At 48.8% G+C, this 15436-nt stretch overlaps 1 protein-coding gene across 1 annotated transcript; it reads left to right on the plus strand.

The window, feature by feature from the left end:
- The first annotated feature begins 2031 nt into the window (after positions 1 to 2031).
- On the plus strand, positions 2032 to 14942 carry IDNK (IDNK gluconokinase). Its single transcript, XM_026518783.4, has 5 exons — positions 2032 to 2170; positions 6171 to 6201; positions 6566 to 6652; positions 11175 to 11218; positions 13113 to 14942. Exons 1-5 carry the CDS (start codon positions 2121 to 2123, stop codon positions 13456 to 13458), a joined length of 558 nt encoding a protein of 185 aa, XP_026374568.2. The 5' UTR covers positions 2032 to 2120; the 3' UTR covers positions 13459 to 14942.
- Positions 14943 to 15436: the final 494 nt, after the last annotated feature.

The raw sequence follows: 15436 nt of genomic DNA on the forward strand, positions 1-15436 counted from the left end.
ATTAAGAGCAAGTGTTCCCCACTACACCCCATTTATCTCCTGTGGAATGGGCAGCTGCATATGGGAGCTCTTCCACAGCCACCATTTACTAGACAGTGTGGGTTGTCCGCAATATGGGGGTGATCTGGACTTGGGTCACCAGGTAACACATGCAGGAAGCCATTGACCAAGGGTCTCTTCCGGTTCCCAGAGCACCCTGTGCCTCAGCTAATAAAGCAGTTCCTGCGGTAGACAGACAGGACCTAATAGCAAATCGATGCTCAGCCTCAGGGTTGCCCTTAGTAACACGTGAGAAGCTCTGAGACAACCAGGACCACTCTTCAGAAGCCAAAACCAACAACAAAAAGGTGGAATTCAGCTCTAAGGGGCACCTCTGAGTTCTGCTCTGGAAGCAGGCACAGGAGGATTATTTCACTGAGTTGAGAGCAGAAGTGCTGGGGTATCTTTCCTTTGCCCCGTCAGATAACTCTCCACCTTTCTCTTCCCTGCTCTGTGCCTGGGAGATTGGTATGCATGAGCCAACTCAACAGACTCCCTAACTCTGCCTTCCAATTAGGTTTGGACAGTGGGGTTTGGTCACTAGCAGAAGATCAGAAGGCAAGAGAAGGGGAGGGGAGGTCATTTATTCTCCTGGTTTCCTCCTTTGGGCCAACAAGGGGTATCTGTCTCTCTCTTCCTAAGGCTATTTTTCCTGTCGGTTACTGGAAAGAGGATACTGCCCCTAGAGGCTTTCACTGCCTCTACCTGCAACTCTGTAAATAGTCCCTTTGTTAAGCCCTTTGCAAACAACCCAACTTGAGTTGGCTGCTTCCTGCCACCACCCTGACTAGTAAAGCAAATCTGAGGTTCTTGAATGTATCTTGGGAGGGAAATCTGGGGAGAAAAACCAGACTTTCTGCTATCCGTTCCGATCTGAACTTTGAAAGAAATGTGAACTTATTTTTTCGCCCAAGCCAAAAAGAGCACAAGTTACAGCATTTGCTTACATCTATTACCCACCTACCTGGCAGCATCTGGACGGTAATGTTCATATTTGGAGTCCTGGAGACGGATGTTCAAGATAGTTTCATCAGCCGTAACTGAACTGTAAGACCTTAGGCAGGTCACCTCCTCTCCAGGTCTCAACTTCATCTGTAAATGTGTATCCAGGAACACCCCCTCCAGCTAAATAGGAATAAAACAAAGTTAGTACAGGGCTAATTGAAATACTCATTAGATAAGTGCTTTATGTCAGCTTTATTGTTTTCGAGGACACAGTAGTATGAACTTGGGTAACAAGGGAGGTTGGGCAGAATGCACTGGAAGTGCTTTTAATTAAATATTTTAAACGACACATAATTAGCACACTGTTCTAAAGCAAATAGGCCCTTCAAAGGGATAGTCCTTCCCCTTAAGCAATTTACCGGAGAACAGAAGCCAGATTAAATAGGAGAGCCATACACCCACGACATGCTCCACTATGGTCCAATGACACCAGAAGATGTCCGCCTCCTATTCTTGTAACAAATGCCAGGTTACCATACGCTGTGTACAGCATGATCGGAATTTCATTAAGTATTCATACCCACCTGTCTATACAGGAAGAGGGATTGTTTTAAGAATGGTGGTTTACACTTATTATGACGAAAACCAAATAAAATTTTTTTTAAAAAAGGATGGAAGTTTATTGCCGCATGGTGTGGGAAAGTGTGAATTTATTTTCTGCTTCTCCTTTCTACGGTTAAAAAAAAAAATAAAAGCTACTTCCATTGGTGGAGAAACAAGAGGGGGAGTTTCCCCTGCGGGGGTCCGGGGGAGGAGGACAGGTGGTGGAGAAGAGCAGGTACCGGGGGCAGTCTTGCTCCAGCCCGCGAGCGGCTCCATTTCCCCGCCACTGCCGGAGACGGGGCGGGGCACGGAGCGTGGGGCGGGGCGCGCCCGGGGGCGGGGCGGCGCGGCGGGGGCGGGGCGGCGCGGCGGGGGCGGGGCGGGGGCGGGGCGGCGCGGCGGGGGCGGGGCGGGGGGCGGGGCGGCGCGGCGGGGGCGGAGCTGTCCAGCTCGCCCGCCGCTCGGTCCTCCGCGGCCGGGAGGCGGGGCGGACCGGCCCCGGAAGGCAGCGGAAAGGAGCGGGACTCCGGGCCATGACGGCGCCGGGCGTGCTGCTGGTGATGGGCGTGAGCGGCTCGGGGAAGTACGTCTAGGAGAGCAGGGGGTGGCGGGGGGCGCACTGGAGGAGGCGGCGCGCGCGGCGGAGGCGTCACCGTTCCGGGCCCGCGGGGTACGCAGGGTTCTGGGGAGCCTCCAGCTTCCCTTTGCAGATGAGGAAGTGAGGTCCGGGGCACCTGCTCCGTTTCCCCACTCTCCAACCTGCCCTCCCCGGGGCGCCGAGACCCGGGTTCTCCATCGATACCCCGAGAGGCTCCAGCGAAAGCCCTTTGTGGAGAAGCGCCTGCTGGGGCGCCGCCCGCGGTGGCTCGGGCGTTCACTAGTGCGGATATTTGGGAGCCTCTTGTCAGAATGAGGTGGAAGGGTGCGAGGCCCAAAGCACTGGGGCAAATGTCGTCCCAGTCTCCCACTGACCTTTGTCAGGCTGGGCAGAGCGGCAGCTCCCTCCTGCGAGGTGCTGGACTTTGTGATGAGATTTTAGAAAGGGAATTTCACCTTCTGGTCTGTTTCCTCTGTGCTGTGATCAACGTTTATCAGCTTTAACTGGAAGGAGTCAGTGTTAATAAGGAGTCAACCCCCTAAGGGTTCGCAAGGAGGAACCCGGATGCCACAAAGCCTCTGCCCAGCCCAGTCTGGCCAACTTGGGAGCTGGGAGCTAGACTTTGGCTTCCTGATCAGACCAAAATCTAACCGTGCCCTGCACCGAAAAAGGCAGGCAGCAAAAGACAGCTCTCAAGTGACATGTCATAACTTCAAAGGCCCATAGTACCCTTCTAGAATTTTCTGAACCACTAACTGCTTGTGTGGTCAAATATATATTAAAGTCTCTTTCTTGCTCCAGGTAGGAAATTTAGGTTTTCAAAATTACTGTGGCATTTTTAGCCTCATTTCTTAAGAAATTAAAATAATTTGGGGCGTCTTGGAGCAAAATTAAAATAAAACATGGAGCCTGAAAATCCTTAGCTGTCGTATGATTTGAAGAAGTTGAAGACTGTAAGACTGCTTCTATGGTGTGATGTAGTGGGTTCATCAAGAGTCCCGGGTCTTGGCTCTGCTTTGCTGCCTGGTTGTGTGAGCTTGGGAAATTCATGTACCCCTCTCTGCCTTGGATTAGATGAGGGGGGTCTGAACCATATGATTTATATGGTTATGATATTCACGCATTCAGTAATTATTTATAGAGTTCGATCCTGGCTCCATGTCACTGATACATAATGAATAGGACAGATAAAATACCTGCCCTCAGAGTTTACATTCTAGTATGGGAAACAGAAGGGAAGTTTATAAGAATAAATACATGTATGTACTGTGGTAGGCAGTAGTAGGTGCTCCAAGGGGAAAATAAAGGAGAGTAAGTAGAACAAGGAACAGCAGGCAGGACAGGGAGGAAAGCTCCTCTGAGGCAGTGGGATGTGAGCAAGACCAAGAAGTGAAGGACTAAGCCTGGTGGCTAGCTAGGGAAAGGGCAGATGAGGCAGAGGGAATATAGCAAGTGCAAAGGCCCGGAGGCTTTGTTTCGTAGTGGATTACCAGGGAAGCCGTTGTGGCTGAGTGATGGGAGATGAGGTCAGAGAAACAATGAAGGTGAGGAGAAGTGGTCAGAGGCTGGAGATATTCTGAAGGCAGAACCAGAAAGACGTGTCGATGGACTGGATGTGGCATATGAGAGAGGGAGAAAGGTGTCAATGATGACTTCAGGATATTTGGCTTGGGTAACTGGAAGAAGGGCGTTACTATTGACTGATGTGGAAGCAGTAGGCAGAGCAGGTTTGGGGGGAAAAAATAGGAACTCAATGTGGGATGTGGTGAATTGCCTATCAGTCATCTGAGTGGGTTTGTCAAGTGGTTGATTGGATATCCAAGTCCAGAGTTCAGGAGAGGAACTTTAGATATAAATGTAGGAATCCTTGGTGCGCAGATTTTAAAGACGTAAGATGTTGAGATCACCGAGGAAGTGAGTAAAGATCAAGAAGCTGGCTGAGGACTGAGCCCTGGGCCTTCTGATGGTTAAAGTTCAGCGTCAGCCGTCGCTGAGGGACTGAGTAATAAAATGAGAATGATTATATTGACCAACAGACATAGCAACGGTGAATTCTTTGGTGACTTTTGTGAGCCCTTGTTAGGGCCTTGCAAGATTTTAAATTATACTCCATAACATTTGCGAGGAAAAAAATGGCTCAAGAAAACAACAGTCTCAAACCAGAAAGATTGTAGTTAAACCACTGTTAACAATGTCAGGCAATAATTTTACTTATTTATTGTGTTTCTTGCCTCCCCCTCCCCTACCCAAATGCAAGGGATCCTTTTCCTTTTTGTTTACTGCCCTGTCTAGAACAATGCCTGGCATGCAGTAGATACTCAAAAAGATTTACTAATTTAATGGATGAATGAACAAATGAATAAATGGAGCTATTTGAATAGGTAGCAAGGTTAGTTTTATGTTTTAACAGCCTTCGTGAAGCCACCCTCCGCTTCTGGCCTTTTGAGTATCTTTTGCATTTAATCTGTGCCCCAGCCTAACCACCACTGTCTTACAGTCTTTTTCAGCCTCCTTGATCCTGATTTAAACCAACCTGCTTAGGGACCTTTTGGGCCCCAGACTGGTCTGTAATGCTTGCTCCAATCAGTCTTCTCTGAGCGGAGCACTGTCCGTGTCCATGTCGAGTCCTGCTGTTCTCTGGCTTAGGAGGTTTGGATAGGGCAGTAGACAGTGGCTTTTCCTTTTCCTTCCGTCTCCTCCCTGCCAGTCTACACCCAAATCTAGTTAGCTCTTCTTTTAAATTGTGAGTGGTGGCTGACGTGTTCATCCCTGGCTCATCTAACTTAGTCTTCAGTGTAATTTCTTTTTTTTTTTTTAAGATTTCATTTATTTATTCGACAGAGATAGAGACAGCCAGCGAGAGAGGGAACACAAGCAGGGGGAGTGGGAGAGGAAGAAGCAGGCTCACAGCGGAGGAGCCTGATGTGGGGCTCGATCCCATAATGCCGGGATCATGCCCTGAGCCAAAGGCAGATGCTTAACCGCTGTGCCACCCAGGCGCCCCCAGTGTAATTTCTGTCATGCGCAGCTCTGGCTCCCCCGGCCGTGGAGTTGGTCACCAGTAGGCTGCAGGATGTCTCCCTATGCAAGCTTCAGCGCAGTGAACCTAATGGGAGAAGTTACAACCCTCCGCAATCCTTTGGTTCCATCAGGGAGCAGGTCTCAGTTGGGTACACGTGTGTCTTTAACAGCTCCTTGAGACCTTCTCCACAAAAGAGAGACAGGACCCTTGAATCCAGCTAGAACGTGAGCAGAGTTTTGTTTTTATTGTTTTTATTTTCATTGTTTTCATATCCTGGGGACTAGCAGGTGCTCAGTAAGTACCGGCTGAGTGAAATGAGTAGTGAGTGGTTTAGCTCAGTTCCCCCGTTTTGCAGGCGAGAAAACAGATGTAGAGGGAAAGGTGACTTGCACGGAAGCACGTGGCCAGCTGTTAGGTGCTGAGACCCAAGCCCTTTCCACCGAGTGCTGCCTGGTAGGGGAGCAACAGGTCCTTATCACACGCATCACGCAGAGGGCATTTCCCTCCCAGGCTGACTTCTCATTCCGAATTTTACTTTGTTCTTTAAGAGTGTGTCTCTGTTAAACCCCAAACAAGGTGTTAATGCTTTTATGAGCTCTTTGAACCTTGTGCTGGGAGGTTAAACCCCCTGTCAAGCCCCTCCTTCCAGTACCCTCAGTAAAATCTCCTATTCAGCACTTTTTTCAAAAAATGTAATTGTCTCTAGAACAGGGACCAAAGAACTTCAGAAAGAACTTCAGGAGTTTAACGAGATCTTATATATTGCTTTTTGGAAAAGAGAATTAGTGGTAACTCATAAGTAAATTCCTGGAGAACGCTAACATGCTCTGGACTCCAGCATCTCATAAAATGACTGGGTTTCAACGTGGCGGGGCGGCTGGCTGTCTCCCAGGGCACCCCGCATGGCAGGAGGCATGCACGGGTTGGGAAGAGCAGTCACTTGAACCTGTGTCCTCTCCACAGATCGACCGTGGGCGCCCTGCTGGCATCCAAGGTAACCTGTTCGAGTCCCACTGCACTGTCTCTCTGCTTCTCTTCCTTCGGCCCCCCTTCTTCTGACCCATAGTGGTTTGTAAAACTCACCACGGACGTGGCTTGTGAAACCCAATGGAGCAGTCTTGGTTTTCTCCTTGGGGATCACCAAGAGTGATGAATGAAAGCAGTAGCAGGCCAGTGAGCAGGGATGATGACTTGGCTTCACAGCCTCCCTTCTCCTGCGTCCAGGGGGGCGAGGGTGGGGTGGGGAACATGGGGGGGAGGTAGGGTGGGGGTGGTCCTTTGGCTGCCCATTTCCACGCCTGCCCAGTAGTATCGGTAATGGTGGTTGCCACATACACCCTTTCACTTTGTTCTTAAAGCTGGGATGGAAATTCTATGATGCGGACGACTATCACCCAGAGGAGAACCGAGTGAAGATGGGAAGAGGGATCCCACTGAATGACCAGGTAACATTCGCCGCCTGTTCCAACACAGGCGCTCCAGCCAGGAGCCGTGGGTGGAGCTCTCACAGCACAGGGTGTAGGAGAGTTCCCGCACCAGACAACTCGTGCACAGCCCTCCAAAGCCAGGCACACGGGGTCCTGCACGTGGTCAGCTCTGGCCCTGAACTTCTCTCTGAACACAGAGCTAGGAGGGATCCCACCCCGCCTCCGCTTTGGCAGGGCCTGCCGGGACACTTTGTGGCAGGCTTTTAATCTGCAGGATGTCATTCCGAGGTGATGCCTCTATCCTCCTCCCCAGGCCTTTCAGCTGCCACCAGACTCGCAAACACCCCAAAGCCAGAGGAACCATTACAAATTCAAATCTAGCCCTCTGGAACTTTCCCATCCATCTCAGGGTCAAGACCAAACACCTAAAGGCCTCAACATGTCCCACTCCAGTCTCTTCAGGTGCTGTGCCCACCCTCCCTCTCTCCAGAGCCACCTTGGCCCCTGTCAATCACTCCCACTGCCTTGCTCCTCCCCCCCTGCCCCCCAGTGCCTTTGCATCTGCTGTTCCACTGTCTGAAATGCACTTCTGTCCCCTCTTCCGTTAACCCTGCTCCTATCCACAGCTCAGCTTCCATGCCACTTCTTCAGGGAAGCCCCTCCTGGACCTATTGAAGTAAAACCTCCTGTAAGAAACTCCCATAGCACCACGGCCCGCGCGGCCTGGGTCCCAGTCGCAAGGTGGCATTTGACAGTGTAAGAACTTGATTAATATTTATCTCTGCAACTAGATCTTACCTCTGAAAGGGTGAGGACTGTGGCCTTTCTGTTGACCATTATATACCACCAGGGCTGGCCACACAGTAAATGTTGGAAGATACCTGTGGCTCAGTCGTTAAGTGAAGGAATGAATAGCACCTCATTCCTTTGTGCACCATCATAAGGGCATTTCCTAAGGGTCCCCCCCAAAGCAGAGGTGCAGACTGGACTCGCTGGCGTAACTCGCTATAGCCCCGGAGAGATGTGAGGGCTGAGGCCCCAGCCAGGCTCACAGGCCGGGCTGTCCAAAGGGCAGGAACAGAGTGGAACTGGCCAAAGACCAACGCTGTGGTTGCCACTTTCAGTGACCTTGGCCCGAGCTGTGCTGCCACTAGCTCACTCTCTTCCCTCTGTCCTGCCTCGAGGGACTGGAGTCTTTCACCAGCACTAGGTCTAATTCTAGGGACTCTGAGTACACTCCTGTTTCAGGGAGGACGGCTTGAGTTGGCCAAGATGCAGACTTTGAACCATCAAAATTAAGTTTACGACATTTGACTTTAGAAGATAGGAGCAAGGAACCATAAACAAGATACAGAATGACTGGAGCATAATAATGACATTATACTAGAGATAAGCCACAGTGCAGATAACCAGGCTCCGCCACGAAGCTTGTGTGGCCTTGGGCACATGGCTAGTCTCTCTGTGCCTTATTTTCCTCCTGTGAAGTAGGGATGGTAACAGGACCCATTTCATTGGGTTCTTGGGAGGATTAAAGGAGATACTACTAAAAGTATGCACAGTGAAGTACCCTAAGCATTCCGTAAACATCACTTATTATTGTCGCTAATGTGTCTGCATGTACACACGTGTAACATAAACCATTTCTACCGAGTGTGTAAAACGTGGTCATGCCAGTGTTATTTTTCTCCTTGGTGAGTGCAAATAAAGTTAAGTTAAAGAACTAAGTAAAGCAACCCAAATGGGTGGATTTTTAAAATGGCATTTAAACATCCATCCTCTGTTCACAAGCGAGGCTTGTTAAGTGGGCAGTATGGGTGGGGGAGGGAGTAGAGTTCAGAAGAGGAATTTATTGTACGGAAGAAAAGGTTATCGGTTACTGGAAGAAACATAGTGAGTCACTAAATATATTTAGGAGAAACTGTACAAGTCAGCCAGACGTTAGACTTTCTCTCTTCCAGGGAGAGAAAGAGCTAGAATGGCTTCTTGAGGAGCACTCAGCTGAGTGTGACGGTGTGGGTCACAGCTGGGCTGGCACCAGGGACCTCTCTAGCAACCAGCCCCTCCCTCGCGATACTGTGAGGACGACCCGGTGGAAAGGCTGAGGCGGGTACAGCCTCCTCTGGGGAAGGCTTGGGGAGGTTTTGTGCTCAGAGGGCTGAGGTTTGAAGAGAGAGAACCTGTGTTGAATATTCCAAGGGCTCCTTCAGGCTATTTAAATGTAAATGGATTCAAAATAAAATGTAAACTCCAGTTCTTGGGTTACACTGCCCAGGTGTTCACTTCCATCACGACACAAAGCTCTAGTGGACAGCGCCGGCCTGGACAGATAGGCCACCCAGGCCGTGACAGGATGTCTTTGTGTAGTGATGATGATAAAGGATCTGCAAGCTGCCAGTGTCCCCCTACCCCCACCCCACGCCAGGTCCATGCTGCCCCAGCAGCCCGCAGTGACAATGAAGCAGACTTCAAAGTCTGTTAAATGAGGGGGTTTTTGAGAAAAATTTTCCCGATTATAAAAAGAACACTTGCCCTGTATAGAAAATTTGGAAAGTACTGGAAAATGTTTTTACAGAATACGTCACTCTTGGTTTTATCTTTCAAAAATGCCTACAAATTTTGGAGTTTGAATTTTGGAGTTTTTGTCCCTATCTTTTTGGGGGTGTATATGCTTTGTACATGTGTTCTTTCATCCGTGGTCTCAAGTTCATTTTTGTACGAGGTATAAACACCGGTCCCTGGCTGCTGCTCTCCCCACCCGCTCCTTCTTTCCGTCCGCCTCCCCCAGCAGCCCTGGCCCTACTCGGGCTCCTGAGTTGTTCCCCTGAGCTCCAACTCCCCTTCTCCCCTTAGCCACCATCCCGTTCCAGGAGGCACTGCATGTCTCTAGGTGTTTCCATCACATCACCAAAACCACAGGCCCAGGAATCTTTCTCTGTCCTCTTCATGTTCTGATTGAACTCCTAGTGCTAGAACATTCACTGTGCCCACTACCTCCAAGCACTGGGCTGGGGGCGGGGGACACCATCAGGAATGCGATGACCTCGAATGTCAGACCCAGCAGGCAGAGATGCTCATTTGGGTTGTGTTGTTTCCTCTTCTCTTTCCCCTAAGCGTCTGTGTGTTTGACTTTCACGATTTGTCCTATCATCTGTAGGAACTACTCACAGAGTTGAGTGAATTTGTTCTAATATCTCCTTCTTGTTCCAATTTCTGCTTTTGTGAAGCGGGGATCTCAGTCACTCCCTTTCGTCACAAATATGAACACAAAATTTGGAGCTCATGCCTCCAAGTCCTCCCTAACGCCCTTCCAGTAAAGCCCAGCCTTCCTGGTGGTCACTCAAGTTCCTGACCACCCGGTCCGGGCGGTGTCTCCTGACCTTCCTCACCGCCAACTCCCATACCTCCTGTTCAGCAGGGCTAAGAAGCATCTGCTTCACCCATTTACTCAAGAGTCTGTACACCAGTCTTGGATCATGCCCTTCCCTCTATTCAGAAATGTACAACAAAAGTGCTGTCAACCAAAACTTATGGAAGGCCTTTGAAACATTACTTGGAAGGAAATCTATGGCCTCTGGATGCATTTCTGGAAAAATAACAAGAATGAGAAGTAATGAGCTAAGTGTTCCAGTGGAAAAAAACAATAAAAAGGAAGAATGTAGGAAAAAAATAGAAATGAATGCTGAAATTAATGGAATATAAGCCAAAGAAACTATGTAGATGATAAGCGATGCTGTTTGAAAAACATAAAAATAGACAGATCTCTAACAAGACTGATCAAGAGCAGGGACAAAAGCACAATTAAGAGTAGGAATGAAAACAGGGCTGTGAACAAACTGATGTTTGTAAATTTAAAGACTTAAATTGGACAACTTCTTAGAAAAATATAAATTACTGTGGGAAAATGTGCTTGGATGGCAGTGATCTGGGGGCAGAGATTATTCAGTTTTTTCCCCCAAAATGGAAATAAGACCTTGTTGATGCTGCATCTGGCTTAGGAATCAGGAGGGTCCAGAGATCTAACTGTATGTGTGGTCTCTTCCTGCTTTCTCAGATACCAAAACTGAATCGAGAATAGAAAACCTGAACATAACATAATGCTCGTTAAAAAAACTGAATCTATAATCCAAGATCTCCCCTCAAAAAAGGCCCCAGGCCCAGATGGATTTTCAGATGAGTTTTGGTCAGCTTAAAATACCACACTGTGGGGGGTTAACCAAAAGACATTCAGTTCTCACAGCTCTGGAGGCTGGCACAGTCAGGGTCTTGGTGACAGTCCTCTCCCCGGCTTGCACATGTGGGGGACAGGAGCGGTGTCAGCACAGGAGGGCGAGCACACGTTAGCTCACTGGTCTCTTCTTCAAAGGGCGCTAATCCCATCATAATGTTACTGTGCTTAACTGCCCAGAGACTTGACCCCGCAGCCTTGTCATGTCCTACTTCTCAAAAGCACTAAGATTTCTCTGAGGAACATGATTAACTGTGTTTCTGTACAAATAAACAATACCTGAGAAAAGTCACTTTGTGTCTGCTTTAATTTCAGGACAGGATTCCATGGCTCTGCAACTTACATGACATTTTACTAAGGTAAGAGAGCATCAGACCTTGGCATAAGCCAGTGAGTAAAGAAAACTCATCAGAAAGTAGAGGCAAAAAATACGTTCTTGAAATCACAACTGGCCGATGATAAAGGATCCCAGAAAAGGAGTGCACTTGTCAAGTAACCCACAATAATCTAAATCAGCTAGAACCCACGTGTAATTTAGTTGGGTCCTGGAAATGAACCTTCTAGACAGCTCCGCAGTTATCATCTGGGAATCTTGGTCAGGCAGCTGGCTTCCATAAGCCTGTTTCTCCATTTGAAAATGGGGATGTAGTTCCTACTCACAGATTATTTTGAGAATTGGTGAAATGGGGTATGGGAGGCACTCAGAACGGCATCTAAAACATCGTAGTGCTGGAAAGGTGGTAACTGATGCCACCACTGTTCTAGTCACATCTTTGTCTCCACCTCTTCCCCCCACTTCAAGCTGTGGCAACCAGGAAAGACCTGGACTCGTCTGTAAGTGAACAGATAATTGGTCACCAGAATTGGGAGTCCCAAATTGTCCTGCTCTGTATCGTGCCTCTGAGCAGATGAGATCCGCTCTACCCATCTGGGGACCTGACCCCTGGGAATCCTGGTTGGGATGTGGAAAAGGATTAAGAAAAGGCAGGGGATGGCTTATAAATCTGCTTTCTAGAATGAAGGTGACACTTTATATTTTATAAACCTAAAACCATCCGCGCCATATGCAATTAGAATATACTTAAGATTAAAAGTTCAGTTTACTTTTTTCACATGGCACTGACATAGCTGGCAACCTGCCTTTGCATAGTCTTATTAGAGTTTAGGGTTTCAGGGTTTGAGAACTCCTACCCAGCTGGGTCTCGAACATAAACAGACTCGTCAGAGATCAAATACACTGACCTGTGATGGAAGCAGAAATGAAGATCCTCAGGAGAGCAGCGATCAGACATCCAGACCCAGAATAAACAAGCTCTCACCCATGGCCTCTGGGAAGGGCCAGAAGGCCCAGGTACCTAAGTTCATGCTGATGATACACTCCGTCCACTGGATCTCAAGTGTACATTGGCCATAGATCAATGGCAGGCACCTTTAGAATTCTCAGTTCTGACGCAAACATTCTACGAAGTACCCAAGCCAGGGTTTACCCTTCACCTCTTTGCTTGAGTCCCTTCCTAGCCAGAAGATGGCAGCCTCTCCTGACCACAGACGGGCGCACAGCAGCTGGGTGGAAGTGGGGGCTCACTTACTTGCGCAGTCTCGGAGCACATTGGTTTCCCTTTGCGGTGTGTTGTCACTCTGCCTCTCTTTCTGGCTCAGGTTTTTTCTTCGCTTCTCATATCTTGCTCACCTTAGACCACAGAGAGTCTGATACTCCCCTTTCCTCCTGCGTTCTCCAGCTCCGCACTGGTAACTTCACCAGACTGCCAGCATATTGTGGAGTAGGAATGGGGGGAAGCCAGTTGTGAGATTCAAATCTCTGAACACCTGTGGAACACCTGAGCCGAGGTGTGTGTGGCACAGTCACCCGCCAACAGCCATCCGTGTCCACGCATGGCGGCTGAGCCACATCCTACACGCACAGGAGCAGGGCTGACACCTTCCAAGCACTTCCTGTGTGACTGGGCACCTGGACAAACTGATCCTCACAATTCCACGGACAGGTGCTCTAAGTAGCCCCATTTAACAGATGATGAACTGATGCTCAGGGAGGTAAATACCTTGCCCAAGATGGCTCAGTTCACCAGTGGAAGGAAGATCTTTACCTTAAAGCCAAGACTGCCTGATACTTGACCACCATTTTTAAATGCCTTCCACTGGCAGAGAAGTAGGACTGGAATCTTCGGCCTAGAATCGACACCAGTTATTTCAAATGTCCTCATTATTTAGTGCCACTCCCTCCTTTTTTAACAGAGATGTAGCCTCTGGACAGCATGTGGTTCTAGCCTGTTCAGCTCTGAAGAAAGCGTACAGAGACATCTTAATACGAGGAAAAGATGGCGCACCCCTGAAGTGTGATGAGACGGGGAAGGACAGCCAGCCAGCTGAGGTGAAGCTCCTTGTGGTCCATCTGAGTGGGTCGTTTGAGGTCATCTCTGGACGTTTACTCAAAAGAAGAGGACATTTTATGCCCCCTGAGTTACTGCAGTCCCAGTTCGACACTCTGGAGCCCCCATCGGCTCCAGAAAATTTCATTCAAGTCAGTGTGGACAAAAATATTTCAGAGATAATTGCTACAGTCCTGGAAACTCTAACATGAGAATGGTTTCAGATCGGGGGTCCAGAACAACCAGGCAGACGTCTCTATCCCACCCCAAACTATGTTTTAGTGTCTTTGCCAATACTGGATTCTAAATTCTTGGGTAACAAACCCTAGTGCACTGAGCTATACTTGTCTAGGTATATTTTTAGGAATTTGTGCTCTACACACGAGGAGACAGGAGGGAACTTTGAAAGTAAAGCTTCAATAGAAATTCAAATTCCTGTGACCTAATCAGATGATCAGAGGGAATTCTATAATCAATGCTGTAAATCACAACCTTATTTAGAATATCCTTGATCATGTCTGTATTTGAACAAATAAATGAAACTTGGCTATCCTCGGCATCCCCTGTATACTGGCCCCAGGAGCAGAAGCCTGCACAAAATCGACTGCTTACCAGCAAGTCACATCACACCACACGCTTCCTAATCCTCTCTTCTTGGATCATCTCAAGATAAATAAATAAAAAGCACATACAGTTAACGGATATAAAAAAACGCAAAAGTGGAACTTCAGTGGATGAAGCACGGGACTCACTGACCCAACTGTCCCCACTCATTTCACGGAGACCCCTGTGAGACCAGGCTGGTGTCAGCCACCTGCCCTCCTGCCGCAAAGCCGTCAGCAGTGGACTCTAGGACAAGGAAGGAACCCCAGAGCCGCTATGGCCCAGACATGAAATGAACCTTCCCCCTGGGCAGCAGTGTGCCGGGGGCAGCCGGGCTGGGTGAGGCTGTGCAAAAGGTTGGAGGCACTGGTGCGTTGTGGGCCAGCACAGGCTGGGTTTCAGCCCTTCCCCCAGAGGCTCCAGAAAGGAGCTCCCTTATCCCTCTACCCTAGAATGCAGCTACTCTGCAGGGACACTGATCAGCCCCGCCCCGAAAGTGAGTTTCAGAACCAGTTAACTGCTTTTTCCCACAAGGGCATGCAGCCTACCTCAGAAACTACAAATAGGAATAAGTGCTGGGGGGCCAGGGGAGTGAAAGGGCCCTTCTGGGTAGACAGACCTTGCTTAAGAAAACATGAAGCCTCCCATTTTCCTCTCTGCCAGGCAATTTGAGAGGCATCTCCTGCCTGGCTTCAGTCTACATCAGCCCTCGTTACTCGGGGTCCAAGCCCTCAAGGTGGCCGAGTCACCCCTAGACACAGAGGAAGGACTCAGTCAGTCCACTGTACTCAGTGAGTCCGGACTGGATACCGTGACAGGCTCTCTGCAGGGTCTGAGGACCTGTCATGTAACACAAAGCTCCAGCTCTCAGGTGGCTTACGTCTGGTGGGAAGATAGGGCATCTCACATCCTCGGCACAGGCCAGAGTTCTCAGCGAAGGCCGCTGCTCAGAAAAAGAACTGGTTTTCATTCCACTGGACTGTCACATAGGACCTGGTGAAAAAGCCTGTTTGTAAGAGCACAGAAGCTATTATATGCATAAAAATGTTTTTGCAGTTGTAATATATACTGAAATTTCCAAGGGTACCAAAAAGGAACAATCGTATTCTTTTTGAATTTTACCGAGAGTTGTTTACCATTTCAGAAAATCACGGTGGTTTTTTTCTGTCACAACTATCACACACGTACATCAACCTGCATTTGTAATTCTTCATTCACAGTGACCAGCCCACAGGCACAAGCACCCAGCTGCTCCACTGTGTTGGTCTAGGGCAACTGCGTCCAAGTGTTACATATGAAACTCATTAGTTCATCACAAGTTACTTTCCCTTTTTCTTTTAGAGCAAAGGTATCATATTTACTGTTTGCTGTGATAAGTTTTATTAGCCATCAGTTTCACTTCAAGGTGGAAGGGGGGCATCAGAAAATAGTTAAAAATAAAGAGAGGCACTGAATCTGCTGGGGTTGAGAACCACTGCTCAAATCTTCCCAAGATGGACACAGGAGACCAAGGCATGCGCCACTACTGCCCTCTGGTGGCCCCAGGGAACACCGCACGCACAAACCGCTCTCCCAGCCCTTGAGAAC

The sequence above is a fragment of the Ursus arctos genome, unplaced genomic scaffold (assembly GCF_023065955.2).
Source record: "Ursus arctos isolate Adak ecotype North America unplaced genomic scaffold, UrsArc2.0 scaffold_33, whole genome shotgun sequence".
NCBI lineage: Eukaryota > Metazoa > Chordata > Mammalia > Carnivora > Ursidae > Ursus > Ursus arctos.